Below are 15,999 nucleotides of genomic sequence, written 5' to 3' on the forward strand. Positions count from 1 at the left end.
GAAACCTTAGCCGCCAGCTGGATCACCTGCCTACTTCTCTGGATGGGTGTTAAGTGAAGACGCAGTTAGAGAGGGTGCTGCCAGCAGAGCTAGCATAGCTGGAGCAGTGGCTCGGAGCTGTGCTAGCTGCTCGTAGAGCATGTTTTTCTGCTGTTGCTGCTCTCCAATGAGGTGGCCCTGTGCCACTTGAGGTTACCTGCTGCACCCATGGGATGGCAAAGTATTGTCAGGTAGCAGATGCTGACACAAGTGCAGGAACAATATTGCTGTATTGAAGCTTGTAAACAAATCCAAAACGTAGCAAAACGTAGCAAAAATCAGCAACGGGAAACAGGCAATGGTCAGGCGATCAGCAAACAACATATGTGAGGCAGGGCAAGAATCAAAACCAGAAAACCAGAACAGGGATCAAAACCAGAATAACAACATAGCAATATACAAAGTCTTGTTACTGACAGGTATGTGAACACTGAGCATATACTTTGCAATGAATGTGTGTACTGAGAGTCCTTAAGAAGTATAGTTGTGTAATTGATTCCAGGGGTATGTGATCAGTAAGCAGGTGAACTTGAATGTGAGAGAATCTGTGATGGCTGTGTTATAGTTCTCGGTGGCCATGTTTGTAGGCCACGTTGTGTTCTTGGAACTGTAGTTTGACGCCGATTCCGGTGTTGACATGACACCAAACTACTGGTTTTATGTAATATCTAATTGTCGTTTAGATATTGATTTAAATAAGAGTTCCTAAAAATAGATTCTCTCTATTCGGGGTTTGTATATTTTAAAGTGAAATATAAAAAATATCAAAATTGAGATTTAAATAATAATGCAATTATAGTTTTGTAAACATGCCTTTTTTTCAAAGTAAACTTTTCTCAAAGTATGTCAGCAGCTAATCCAGTAATAGCAATGGGTTATTTCATTATTTCTTATTATAAAAAATAAAATCAAATAAATCAGTTAACTACCAAGATGAGAAAACAAAAATTAGCAATTTCCATTTTTTTTCAAAAGAAGGGAGAAAGCTTTTTGTGAACCATTCAACAAAGTATTATAAAATAAACATGCAAACACACCAAAAAGATGAATCAGATTACAAATATTTAAAGCAATCCATTTTAATACAGTATAACCAATTTGGTTTTGTTACAGACAAGCACTGTTAATCATTGTCACATTATTCCCATAACTGGTGACTACAATAAAGTAACCAAACCAAACATTAAAACACTAGTTACACATATAACTGTGGGTCTGTGAACACTGGATAACTGACAGGAGTGTTTAACACCTGGAAACCTTTTGTTTTCATCCACACACATGTTGAGACTTTACTACATAGTCACATGTTGACCATATGACATAGTTTTTCCTATAAAATACCTTGCCCCATAGCTATATGTCCCTGAAAGCTTCTTGTCTCTGGTTTTGTGTGATCACCTGGGTGTGGTGTTTAAGGCCTGGATAACCTATACCACAATGTCACAAGGAACCAGCTCACCCTAGAACTGACCAGAAAGGTGTCAGATTTAATCATCCCACTGGGAATTGTATAGTGAGGCCAGTGAAGCTGCAGCACAGACGTGGCCTATATGTCACAGATAAATGTGAAGGCAGAGGCACTGGACACATAGTTGGTGTTCATCTGCAGCCACCAGTGAGCTTAAACATTGGTTGCATGTGTGAATCCTGCAGGATGGCTTGTAATCACTCAGAGCTGAAGCTGTGTATATAGTGTAAAGCATTAAACTCTATGGCTAACCACAAAGAGTGAGTGTTATGCTGGTAGTCACAAGCTGTCATGTAGGTATCTCCAAGACACACAAAGGTCAGGCCTGTGTACAAGGCAAGAAGAATAAAATGGACAGATAGCCATTGACAGTGGTATTTTCTACTCTGCTATTTTATACGGCCACCACATGACTTTGTGGTATGGTCTCAGCATGTTTGTGTATATGTGCACAAGCAAATGTCCAGATGTTAACCACTACCTCCTGGTGGTTAGAAGGAGTGAAATAGAACCCTAAAATATAAGTAGGAAGAGGATCTAGATCACAAATCAGGCAGAAAAGTACTAGTCAACTAGTCACAAGTTACAAAATATTAATTTCACTCATTACTCATATTTCTTCAATTCTTTCTGGATGTATTTCTCTGAAACCATCGATCTTATAGCCAATTACATACATAATCACATGATAACTGATCAGTAGAAATGTTAAGAAGTACACACCATATTTTGCAAGTGTTTTTTTAAAAGTGGTTTACTAATGTCACATTCAGAGATTACTCTAAAATGGGATGTCGATTTATAATGCATTCTACCTCTAGCCATGATATCACAGTGCAGGAAATAATTTCTTTAAAACAAAACCTAGGGATGTATTTATTTATCCAAACTAGAAGAACAGGACAGCAAATGAAAAAAAGGTGCTTTGAATGGTTGAAACAGAAATAGTTAAGAAGGAGCATAAATACAGATACCCTGTTTACAACCTCTGGGTGAAATTTTCAGGGAATACACCTTTAGCAGTAAGGTCCTTATTTTGAAGCCAGTGTGATTCTTTCACACCTTGCAACCATCCTTCATCCTGCACATCCACAAACAACATAAAATAAGAAAGGTCTGTACATTTGACAACTGTTAAAATTACACTAGCCTTTAAAGCCTTTAATTTTTCAGAAATGTATTGGCTGGAACTGTTACTGACCTGCTCATCAGGGCTGACAAAGGGCAGTACAAGCACAATGTCCCCAGCTTTGAGGTCCAGCTCATCATTGTCTGTGGCTGCATAGTCATGTATCACTTTCACCTGCCATTATGCACACACACACAGATAATAACATTAATTTGTCCTTTACCACAAATCTCCAGTACAGAACAAATGTATTCAGAGTCTTACCTTGTACAGAACTCCTGGAGGAAGCTCAATATTAGATCCGCCATTGGTCACCGATGTGTCTGCATGTGTCTGAGAATGAAAAATAAGCTTATATTCCTAATATTTGACATGGACTTTAAGTCTACTACTTATTGGATGTAATTCTATTCATCCAGTAGAAAATCAGTATCATTAGGCAATTAGTAACATTTGACAATCAGTCTCATAAATTATCCCCCTTTATAATTTTTAATTTTAATTAGTAATTACAATGTCAAACTTATCAAGATTGTATAAAATATGTCAAAATTAGTGAAGAAAAAAAGAGCTTCTGAAGTTTTGAGAATGCGAGTTTGAATCATGGTGATGCCACAGCTATCCGTGGCTGGGAGTCCAAGAGAGCTCAACTGGCCATGCTCTCAGGGAGGGAGGGGTGGCATACTCTCTCTCCCCTATCAATCACAGCGGCACTAGCCAATCATGAGAGTCTGGGAGCTCATGTATGCGAAAGTGAAAAAATAACGCTTTCCGCTTTCCTGACATTCAAAAGGGTGTGGTCGGCTGGCTTCGCGTGCCAGGATTGCGTGTGTGAGAGAGGGTAGGAAAAAGGGCAAGGAAGTGTCTGTGCAGATCTGTATGTGTGGACATATACTCCACAATAGTGCTTGTGTGCCCATATGCAAGTTCATGCTGGGCTTATGAAAATGTATTAAAACGTGAGATACTTGGCCACACGTCCTCATCTGTGAAAGGGGAGAACAGGGAGAAAAATATAGCAGAGGCTTATGAATGGCTGGTGATAGAAACTATAAAAATCGTTTTGATGACAAATAAGTTCCAAAGTACAGTAATGTTAATGGGAATAACAGACTTCTGACTTATTTCTCTTCAGTAAAGTGGAGATCATTTTAACTAGTGTTAGTGAATAGAGACTAAGGGCTTGCATGCAAAGATATGGGAGATCAGAGAGAGAGGGGAGATTCACATCAGTACGTGGGAATCTCTTTGTTTAGCAGAATGCTTAATAATAATATAACAAAGGCAGTTTACAGCTTCAAACTCAAACAGTTAAAGCTATACACAGCAGCAGGAAAAGAGTGTTTACTGTTGCTGTGTATAGCTTTAACTGTTTGAGTTTGAAGCTGTAAACTGCCTTTGTTATATTATTATTAAGCATTCTGCTAAACAAAGAGATTCCCACGTACTGATGTGAAGAGATTGCTTTCAGTTCATAGTGGAGAGAAAGGAATGTAGCTTGTGCTGTCGAAGCTATTCCTTTGCGCATATTAAGATGGATCTGCTCTGAGTGAATGGCGATGCAGTGCATTTAGATTTAAGCTTCGTTGGACAGCCAGACTTCTGCAATGTAAAAATAAATATTGCAGAGGTCCGGCTGTCCAACAAAGTTTAAATGGCAGCTCGATACTCCTACTCTTCTCAGTGAGGTGACTCTGTCTATGGCCATCAGCCAGCAAACTTCAATTTTATTTGTGATGAGCATGCCAGAGGTGACAGTGGCAAGTAAAAACTCCCTGAGACAATATGAGGAAGAAAACTTGAGAGGAACAAGACTCAAAAGGGAACCCATCTGCTTGTGCTTATAAATCTTCACTCTTCCACAAATGTATACTATATAGTCAAACAGTATTAAGTGCGGGGATCCTTTGATGGAACGGAACAAAAGCATCCCAGCTTACCATAACTCTCTATGGCCATGACCACCACACATCTGCACCTGTAAAATTATTTACAATTGCACTATCTGATGTCACCCAGATGAGGATGGGTTGCCTTTTGAGTCTGGTTCCTCTCAAGGTTTCTTCCTCAGGTTGTCATATGGAGTTTTTCCTTGCGACCATCGCCTCTGGATTGCTGATTAGGGATAAATGGATAAATTTAAAATTTATACCCAGAATTTATATATTTCTGTAAAGCTGTTTTGTGACAATGTCCATTGTTAAAAGCACTTTGCTAATAAAATTGAATTGAAATTATTTATAAATGGCTTGAGTTTTCAACCTATTCGTCTTGTACACTAAATTGAATGCTATTAGAAGGGAGCTTTAGAGGACAAAAACTCTTTACTGCTGTGGTCTTCATTATTCTAGGTACTGATTCTACATCCAATTCTAAGTTGACAGCACTAAGTACAGGTGTGAACAGGCTCCAATGTGTCTCAGAGACACATTGTGATCTGATCACTCAAACCACCTTCGGAGGTTGTCTGGGATTCATATGACCACATAACATTTGTAGTGTGAAAAAAGTGTCTGAATGCGTTTTAGACAGCAACAAAGAACCGCCTAATTGATTGCATCATTGCCCTAGCTGGAAAATATAGAATCATTATGAGACTGTGTCGAAATCATGGTGAAAAGTTCCTGACCGCTAGGCTAAGGTGATGCTATAACAGCAGAGACGAAAGCAGAAATGCAGAGACATTTATTCTCATAAGTTTCGTTAGCAGAACACATAATCGAAATGTTTGCAACAGCTCATACAGGTACATAGGATAGGATTTGCGGGACATTTCTGCCTGAAAACAAATGAAGACTGATGCATGAAATCCGATCACAAGTGGTCACTGAAGACACATTCAAAATGCCACATGTAAAAGGCTATGCATTTTGGTTGTCCACTTGTGATTGTATCACTCAAGACGGACGTTAATACCAGGTGTGAACAAGGCCATAAATTGGCAAGAGGGCAAATAGTTGGAGGAGATACTGTTTTATGACAGACATTTAAATCATCCAACTTGACAGCCATTGTGATAGTTTAGGAATATATCTGTGATTCTCAATGCTACTATCAATGGTCCCAAGCCTAGTGTGTGGGAGAGAGAATAAAGATAATCATACTTTAATCCAGCTTTTGATCTCTCTCCTGTTTCTCTTCCTTCACTTTGTAGATTGAATTTCATCCAGAAACATATTTATTGCCAAATTCATGTTTACCTTTGTCCAACCCCTTCTTACATGTATTTACATTTACTTTAAGAAAGTTACACATGATATAAATTAGGTGATAAATTGATTAGTATCAACCTAGTAAATTCAAATGCAACAACGGGTTGGGTTGAATGAATGACTATGGCTTACTATGATATTCCTAATGACTTACAAATTGATTTAACTTAGAGAATTTATATCGGTTTTTAGCTGCGCAATAACAAGCCGACTAGACTTTCAGCAAATATATTTTATTTCCTCTGTCACTAGATTTTACACCAATATTTTTTGTAATAAACAAGGTGGTGCAATCGTAGTGGTAGCATTGCCGCCTCAGAGCTCCAAGAATCCCAGTTCAATCCTGAGGTTGGGTTTAGGTCTGTACAGAATTTCTGTGTATGTTCTCTCCATGTCCATGTGTGTTTCCTCTGGGTTCTCTAGTTTCCTCCCACCTCTCAAAAACATACCAGGAGGTTGACTTGGCCATGTTAAATTGCCCAAGTCATCCCAGGACAGGCTCTGGATCCATTGTGACCCTGACTAGAATAAAGCAGTTAGTGAAGATGAATGAATGAACACAGAGACTTAGATATAAGTGCACACATTTTTATTTTGAATGCTAAAAGTCCAAAATACAAATTTAAATATCCAGATAACATATTGAATTTACATATATCACTCTATCAAAGAGATCAAAAGCATTAAAGAGAAAACATGCAGAAGACAGAATGGCACAAGAGTGGTAAAGTTTCACATGAACATATTCAGACTTCTGTCTTCAGTAGTTTCAAATGTTGGGTGCAAAGAGGTTAACGTGTAAATTATTGTTGTATTTCACCCTTCCTCTTGTGTTTGCGTTGCGTACACATGTTGAAGCCTTTACCACAAAGTCACGTGGTGAATGTATCATAGCATTTTACTATAAAGTACCATTGTCAATGGCTATATGTCCCTTTTTCTACTCACCTCATACACATCAGGCTTTTGGAGGTAACCAGTCCTCCAAAGCTGGTGATAGACTGATATTAGCTTCATAACTTTTTCTGTTAGCAAAAGTTATTTTTTGCAAATTTGCATGGCCATTGTTATTGTTGAGGGCAGTGTCCCTCAGCACGCTAAACTCTTTTTCTTACACTGGTCATTGTCTGGCACAGCACAGGCTTGAGATATTTGCCACTAGTGCACAATATCCTCATTACACTATGCTCACATTGCTGAGCTTGCAAAGTTAGACTGGAGCCGAGTCTCTTCACTTCCTATTTTTTACTCTGCTGAGTCATTTTGGAGTTGATAGTTCAGTTTTCACAATTCATACATAATTCATAATTCATTCATATGTAATTCATATAGTTTTCTCATCCTTTGTTACCTGAAGAAGTAGCGGGCTTGTGCTTTCACTCAGTATCATTTCTGGGTGGGTTTCCCTTGGAATAGTGCTTCTTGTGGTGAATCAGCAAATCATCGATTCCCAGTATATACTGTACATAATGAATAATGAACAATAATCCATGCTTGAGTGGTTAGTGCTTGAGCTTGCTAGAAGCAATGATGGGCACTCAATGCCTTGGCATTGATCACCTCAGAGACAATTGTTGGAACAGATGTTTCATGTGCAAAATGTACTGTGATGTGTACACAGCTTCCGCTCTGGGTGGGCCATGCTACAGGATTCAAAGTTTTGCAGCCAATGTCTAAGCTTCTGGAAACCAGGGATGACCACTGGTGAGGTCCACCACCTTGGCATTGATTTCAATGCACACTCTGTCAGTAGAGACATTTCTGAATTGACTCTGAACCAACAGTTGACAATATTCAACAATGGCTTCAGCAGTGTCTGGAAGTAAATCCATGAACAGATTGCATGTATTCCTGGCATGCTCCAAACATTCTGGGACAGCCATTTCTCTAAGGAGCAGCTCATAGCATGGACTATATTGTGTGGACTTTACAGTGCATGCTTTAGCTAACAGGATGGAATGTGGGCAGGACACTGCAAGTGACAATTCCTACCATTGTCACTTGCAGTGTGTCACCGGTGGCTTTACCATGATATTCAGGCACATGATGCCCACACACTGAATGCAGGTGCACTGTTGAAATTCTGGTGAGGCTTTACAGCATTGCTTTGCACAAGATACAGTACACAAAATTCACTACAATTTTCCTGCTCACATTGCTGCAATCACTCCTGGCAGTGAGACACCTAGGAGAGGATGCCGGATGGATGTCCACCAATGTAGTTTATGGATGACACCCAGTGTGAGTGTGGTTGGCACAATCTGCACTGCTGGACAAGAGCAATCTACCTGCTATCTGCTATGAAATCTACCTTACCTATCAGAGCTGGTCTATGGGCCTGAGGTTTAAGAAGTCCTAGAAATAAGAGAACAGTTTTCAGACAGGTTGTCACATCTCGGCCCATCAGCTAGGCACCCATATAAGCTCCTTCAGCCTCATACAAGCTCTAAACTGACAAGCATCATGCTCTCAGATTTCTAACAGGCAGCCTCAACTTACCTGTGAGTTGACTACCAAAGAACACCCCTCAGCACCAGAGCCCTGTGGAGCCCATCCACGTAGGACAAGTGGTGCCAACAGGAGGCTTTGTGTTCAAAAATAATTTTTTTGCATGGGGACTGCATCAGACCAGTAGATTCTGATAACTAAGCTGCAGGGGTATAAATTTTTGCCCAGCCTCCAGGGCTCAGGGTCTGGTCAATTTCTAACCCCATCAAATGGCCATTCTGTTGCAAGACATTTGTTTTCCTCTGAACAGAGGAATCGATCCCAAGGTCAGAACAATGGGGTCTACTCCAATATCTTACACTTCGGTTCCTCTCTAGAGCTGAGGGTATTCATAGACTGCATGCAAACAGTCCAATGTTGCAGATGTAAAGGCCCCTCAGCACTGTAGAGAGCAGTATAAAGTCCCTCAAGTGTCTAAAGTGGTAAAGACACTGATGGGCCTTCTTCACCAGGGTGTTAGTGTGACAGGACACACTGCGTTATGTGGACACCAAGGTTCTAGAAATTGTCTCTCCAGTGGGGCACCTTTGATACTAAGGGCGTGCTGAAGTCCAATATCAACTCCTTTGTCTTGCTGACATTCAGGTGGAGGTTGTTCTCCTGGTACCAGTTCTGCAGGCTTTTAATCACCTCCAGGTAGGCCTTCTCATCATTATGCGAGATCATGCCCACCAAAACAGTGTCGTCAGCAGACTTGACAATAATGGTAGAGCTGGAAGTGGCCGCGCAGTCATATGTATACAGTGAGTACCGCAGGGGGCTTTTTTCCTGCCCTGACACACTCCACATGCACCTTTCAATGTCCCATGTTTGGTGCTCCAAACGGGTAAGTTTGTGGTGTGGGAGGAGACGTGGCTTTCGAAGACGTTTTTTGTTCTTTAAGCCCTTCTCTCGCAGATGCCGTCTTATGGTTATTGGGCTGCAGTCAGCATCAGTAGGGGCCTTAATTTGGGTCGAGGATTGGCCTGTGTCTTCACGGACAGCCCACTGGATCCTCCGGCTCAGTGCAGGTGAAATTTTTTTGGGTCTACCACTTGATTTTTTTGTCCCATAACTCTCAGGATCTTTTAAGAAATTTAAAATGACTGTCTTACTGCATCCAACCTCAGCAGCAATGGCGCGTTGCGAGAGCCCTTGTTTGTGCAGCTCAACAATCCTGCCACGTTCAAAAACAGAAAGCCTTTTTGCTTTTGCCATCAGGAGATCATGACAGTGTGACTGTCTGAAGGACAATGACATTAAAGCCATATTTTTGCACAGATTTTAACTTTTAAAGGCTATGGTTTTAAACTTTTGATCAGCTGATGACCAGCCTGTTTGAGTTTAAATGCAGTTTTCAATAAATTGCCTAATCACTATTTTTTGGCTCTTGCTCTTGTTTCTTCTTTTGGCATTTTGAAGAAGTACTTACAACCTGGTTACAATCCACCAGTGCGAAGTGTGAATACTTGTAATATTTTCTTAAGATTTTGTTCAGGAGACACACACACACACACTCAGATCCGGAAGTATTTGGACAATGACAGTTTTTGTACCTCCATTTTTAGGGGCTCAAAGGTATTTGGACAAAGTGACATAATTGTAAATATAACCATAATTTTAATACTTGGATGAAAATCCTTTGCAGTCAATGACTACCTGAAGTCTGGAGCCCATGTTCTCAAAACTCAAATTCTGAGTTTCCTCCCTGGAGATGCTTTGCCAGGCCTTCACTGCAGCCACCTTCAGTTCTTTCTGCCTTCAGTCTTGTCTTCGGTAAGTGAAAAGCATGCTCTGTTGGGTTGAAATCAGGCGACTGACTTGGCCATTGAAGAATATTCCATTTCTTTGCCTTCAAAAAGTCTTGAGTTGCTTTCACAGTATCTTTAGGGTCATTATCCACCTGTACTGTGAAGTGGTGTTGTAGCATTTGGCTGAATGTGAGCAGAGAGTATAGCCCTATACACCTCAGAATTCATCTCGCTACTTCTGTCAGCAGTCACATCATGAATAAACACTAGTGAGCCCATTCCATTGGCAGCCATACATCCCCATGCCATAACACTTCCTCCACCATGTTTGACACATGATGTGGTATACTTTGGATCATGAGCTGTTCCTTTCTTTCGCCATACTTTTCTCTTCCCATCATTCTGGTACAAGTTAATGTTGGTCTGTCCAAAGAATCTTATTCCAGAACATGGGAGGCTTTTTTAGATGGCAAAGTCTAATCTGGCTTTCCTGTTCTTGATCTTGTTCCTGTTCAGTTGTACCAGTGGTTTGTACCTTGTTGTAAACCCTCTGTATTTACATTCGTGAAGACGTCTCTTGATTGTAGATTTTGACAATGATACCCCTACCTTCTCCAGAGTATTCTTGACTTCTGTTGATGATGTGAAGGGGTTTTTCTTCACCAAGGAAAGGATTCCGTGATCATCCACTTTAGTTGTCTTCCATGGTCTTCCAGGCCTTTCGATGAGTTCACCAGTGCTTTCTTTCTTTTTAAGAATGTATCCAACTGTTGATTTGGCCACACCTAAGGTTTTTGCTATCTCTCTTATAGATTTATGTTGTTTTTTTCAGCCTAATGATGGCCTCCTTCACTTGCATTGAGATCTCCTTGGACTTCATATTGGTAGCTCCAGTCGAACAGCTGCCAAATGCCAACTCAATACCTGATATCAACTACAGACCTTTTATCTGCTTCATTTGTCTTGAAGTAACGAGGGAATGGACCGCACCTGGTCAATTAACTTCTTGTCAGTCAATTGTCCAAATACCTTTGAGCCCCGGGAAAATGGAGGTACTTTGCTGAAAATGGCTGTAATTCCTAAATGGTAAGTGCCATATTTTTGGGGAACCTCTTAAAATAAAGCTGAAAGTCTACACTTCGATCACATCTTGATTGTTTTATTTCAATTCCATTGTGGTGGTGTATAAAGGCAAAATCACAAAAATACTTCCGGACCTGACTGTATATATACACTATATTACCAAAAGTATTCGGTCACCCATCCAAATGATCAGAATCAGGTATCCTAATCACTTGGCCTGGCCACAGGTGTATAAAATCAAGCACTTAGGCATGCAGACTGTTTTTACAAACATTTGTGAAAGAATGGGCCGCTCTCAGGAGCTCACTGAATTCCAGCGTGGAACTGTCATAGGATGCCACCTGTGCAACAAATCCAGTCGTGAAATTTCCTCGCTCCTAAATATTCCACAGTCAACTGTCAGCTTTATCATAACAAAATGGAAGAGTTTGGGAACAACAGCAACTCAGCCACGAAGTGGTAGGCCACATAAACTGACGGAGAGGGGTCAGCGGATGCTGAAGCGCATAGTGCAAAGAGGTCATCGACTTTCTTCACAGTCAATTGCTACAGAGCTCCAAACTTCATGTGACCTTCAGATTAGCCCAAGTACAGTACACTTCATGGAATGGGTTTCCATGGCCGAGCAGCTGCATCCAGGCCACACATCACCAAGTGCAATGCAAAGCGTCGGATGCAGTGGTGTAAAGCACGCTGCCACTGGACTCTAGAGCAGTGGACACGCGTTCTCTGGAGTGATGAATCACGCTTTTCCATCTGGCAATCTGATGGACGAGTCTGGGTTTGGAGGTTGCCAGGAGAACGGTACATTTCGGACTGCATTGTGCCGAGTGTGAAATTTGGTGGAGGAGGAATTATGGTGTGGGGTTGTTTTTCAGGAGTTGGGCTTGGCCCCTCAGTTCCAGTGAAAGGAACTTTGAATGCTTAAGGATACCAAAACATTTTGGACAATTCCATGCTCCCAACCTTGTGGGAACAGTTTGGAGCGGGCCCCTTCCTCTTCCAACATGACTGTGCACCAGTGCACAAAGCAAGGTCCATAAAGACATGGATGACAGAGTCTGGTGTGGATGAACTTGACTGGCCTGCACAGAGTCCTGACCTGAACCCGATAGAACACCTTTGGGATGAATTAGAGCGGAGACTGAGAGCCAGGCCTTCTCGACCAACATCAGTGTGTGACCTCACCAATGTGCTTTTGGAAGAATGGTCAAAAATTCCTATAAACACACTCCTCAACCTTGTGGACAGCCTTCCCAGAAGAGTTGAAGCTGTAATAGCTGCAAAAGGTGGACCGACATCATATTGAACCCTATGGGTTAGGAATGGGATGGCACTTAAGTTCATATGTGAGTCAAGGCAGGTGACCGAATACTTTTGGTAATATAGTGTATATACACACATGCACACACACACACATATATATATATATATATATATATATATATATATATATATATATATATATATATATATATATACACACACACACACACATATAAGAGTTTCCCTCTGAATGAATAAAGTTCTGTGTATGTGTGTATACACTGATCATCCACCGTTTCTGTTCCTTGTTCCTTGCTGCCCAGGTGTGCCCTGTTAGATTGATTGAATTGATTGTTTAAACACTTAATAGCTGTGAATGTCAACTCTTGTTTTGAGCCCTGGGTTTCACCTGTTAAAACTTCATTTGTTGTTAAAAAGGATAAACTAACATGAGCACCAGAGAGATGTTTGTTGGAGCCATTTTGACACTGAGAAAGGAGGGAAAATCAATCAGAGCCATTGCACAAGCATTGGGCATAACCAGTAAAACAATCTGGAATGTCCTGGAAAAGAAAGAAACCACTGGTCTGCTTACAACCAGACATCAAACAGGTCAGCCAAGGAAAACAAGAGCAGTTGATGACAAACATTTTGAGATCTGTGAAGAAAAACTGGTTCCTCTGTTCCCTGCAGCTATGGAGCAACTATGGGAGGACAAAATCTTCACTAAACTTGACCTGCAAAGTGCCTACAACTTGGTGCATGGCCATGACGAGCGGAAGACGGACCTCAGCACCACCTCTGGCCACTGCGTAATGCCATATGGGCTATTTTCAGTACCAGCCTATTTACAGTGCCTTTTCAATGACATCTTACAGGATATGTTGGTAAAATTGATGATAAAATTCATCAATGCTTACATCAAAGACATCCTGATATATTCTCCCGACAAGGCCACATGCATCCAGCACTTTAAGAGTGTACTGTCTCAGCCCCTCGAACATCAGCTCTATGCAAAAAGAGAAAAGTGTGAGTTTCATGTGCACAAGGTGGCCTTCCTGGGGCACATCACAGAGCCAGAGGGAGTGCTCATGGACCAGGACAAGGTCGCAGAGGTCACAAACTGGCCAGTGTCCACCACAGTCAAAGAGCAGCAACGTTTTCTGGGCTTCACCAAATTTTACTGACAATTCGTCCAAGGTTTTAGGATCATATGATCTCCACTAACCACCCCACTTAAAAAGAGAACCAAACGGTTTCAGTGGAACCCTTTCAAGCTAACTCAAAGAAGCCTTCACCACAACACCCAAATTATGACACCCCGACCTCTCCAAACCCCCCTCCAGAGTGGAGGTACAGTGGGGATCGAAAGTTTGGGCACCCCAGGTAAAAATTTGTATTAATGTGCCAAGGAAAGATGGAAAAATCTCCAAAAGGCATCAAATTACAGATTAGACATTCTTATAATATGTCAAAAAAAGTTAGATTTTATTTCCATCATTTACACTTTCAAAATAACAGAAAACAAAAAAATGGCGTCTGCAAAAGTTTGGGCACCCTGCAGAGTTTACAGCATGCACTGCCCCCTTTGGCAAGTATCACAGCTTGTAAACGCTTTTTGTAGCCAGCCAAGAGTCTTTCAATTCTTGTTTGAGGTATCTTTGCCCATTCTTCCTTACAAAAGTCTTCCAGTTCTTTGAGATTTCTGGGCTGTCTGTCACGCAGTGCTCTTTTAAGGTCTATCCATAGATTTTCAATTATGTTGAGGTCAGGAGATTGTGAAGGCCATGGCAAAACCTTCAGTTTACTCCTCTTGATGTAATCCACTCTGCTATCCATTTGTAGAAGCCATCCTCTCTTTAACTTCAGATTTTTCACAGATGGCATCAAGTTACCATCCAAAATTTGCTGAAATTTTATTGAATCCATTTTTCCTTCTACTCGTGAAATGTTCCCTGTGCCACTGGCTGCAATACAACCCCAAAGCATGATTCATCCACCCCCATGCTTGTCAGTTGGACAGAGGTTCTTTTCATTAAATTCTTCTCCAAACGTACCTTTGCTCATTCCGGCCAAAAAGTTCTATTTTAACCTCATCGGTCCACAGAACTTGTTTCCAAAATGCATCAGGCTTGTCTATATGTTCATTTGCAAACTTCAAACGCTGATTTTTGTGGTGAGGACGTAGAAGAGGTTTTCTTCTGATGACCATATTTGTACAAGTATCTCTTTATAGTGGAATAGTGTACCACAACTCCAGTGTCTGCCAGATCTTTCTGGAGGGATCGTGCAGTCAAACGTGGGTTTTGACTTGCTTTTCTCACAATCCTTGAGCCCAAACTTTCGATCCCCACTGTAGGTGCCTCAGAAACCTGTGTCAGGGCCATTCTCTCAGCAGTTTGGAGGAAAGCTCAAGCTTCACCCAGGGGCCTTCTTTTCGAGGAAGCTGTCTCTCCCCCCGCTTCCAGCCATCCCGCCCACCCACCCCCCAACCGGAACTATAACATCGGTAACAGGGAGCTCCTCGCAGAAAAACTATCTCTGGAAGAATGGCATCACTGGTTGGAGGGGTCCCTTCACCTATTCATGATTTACGCCTCCTGCATGCACCCAGCTCCCAGTGCATCCTACACAAATCACACTTTGTAGGAGACTTCAACTGGGACATTGATAGGGAGATTGAGAACTTCCAGAGGTGAGAAACTCCACACAGTGCCCAGTGGGGAAAAAGCTTGTGCCCTCTGCCCTCCGAGACAAGTTAATCATGTGGGCTGACACCTCATCTGCCACAGGACACCTTTGCACTTCACAGAATATACCAAATACTGAAAGGGAACTACTGGTGGCCATGTATTCTTCATGATATCCATAGATTTGTCTCCTCCTGCTCAGCCTGCGGCCAAGTCAAAGGACCTTGCACCCTGCCGGCAGGCAAGTTTCTCCCACTGCATATGCCTCAATGACCATGGTCACACATAGCGAATGAGTTCATCACGGATCTCTCTCCATCGCAGAGCAAAACAGTCATCATGGTGATCGTTGACCATCTGATCATCACTACAACCAATATCTCTCTTCAGCTTGCCAATGGTCACTCATGTGTTTAGTTACTTTGGCATCCCTGAAGACATAGTGAGTGACAGGGGAACCCAATTCATCTCAAGTTTGGAGGGATTCATGGAAAAACTGAATTCCCCAAGTGAATGGCCAAGTGGAGAGGGCAAGCCAGGAGATTTGGTGCTTCCTGCCTACCTTCTGGTCCAACAACCAGGAGGACTGGGCATAATTCCTTCCATGGGCAGAGAATGCGCAAAATTCCTTCAGGCATTCAGCAACCAAGCTCACGCCTTTCCAGTGCATCCTGGGGTACCAGCCACCCCTGTTTCCATGGAACGCCAACCCCATGGACTGTGGACCCGCTGTTGACCCAACAGAGTGAGCAGGTGTGGGAACAAGCTCACCAACACCTAGAGCACACTGCCCAATTCATCAAGAATTTTGCAGACAGACCTTGTGGAGAGACACCCAACTACGAACCAGGCGATGAGGTATAGTTCTCCA

The 15,999-nt window shown here is 41.8% G+C and overlaps 1 protein-coding gene across 2 annotated transcripts in view; it reads right to left on the minus strand.

Annotated features, from left to right (window-relative positions):
• Positions 1-1,102: 1,102 nt before the first annotated feature.
• bin1b (bridging integrator 1b) overlaps positions 1,103-15,999 on the minus strand; it is a 60,154-nt gene continuing 45,257 nt past the window's right edge. For both annotated transcript variants that reach the window (XM_034312411.2, XM_026913351.3), the window contains 3 exons: positions 2,904-2,972; positions 2,712-2,813; positions 1,103-2,591 (listed from right to left, as the gene is read on the minus strand). In XM_034312411.2, coding sequence (XP_034168302.1) covers positions 2,490-2,591; positions 2,712-2,813; positions 2,904-2,972 — 273 coding nt within the window. In that variant the 3' untranslated portion in view covers positions 1,103-2,489. The remainder of the gene's footprint in view (positions 2,592-2,711; positions 2,814-2,903; positions 2,973-15,999) is intronic.

The sequence above is a fragment of the Pangasianodon hypophthalmus genome, chromosome 2 (assembly GCF_027358585.1).
Source record: "Pangasianodon hypophthalmus isolate fPanHyp1 chromosome 2, fPanHyp1.pri, whole genome shotgun sequence".
Taxonomy (NCBI): domain Eukaryota; kingdom Metazoa; phylum Chordata; class Actinopteri; order Siluriformes; family Pangasiidae; genus Pangasianodon; species Pangasianodon hypophthalmus.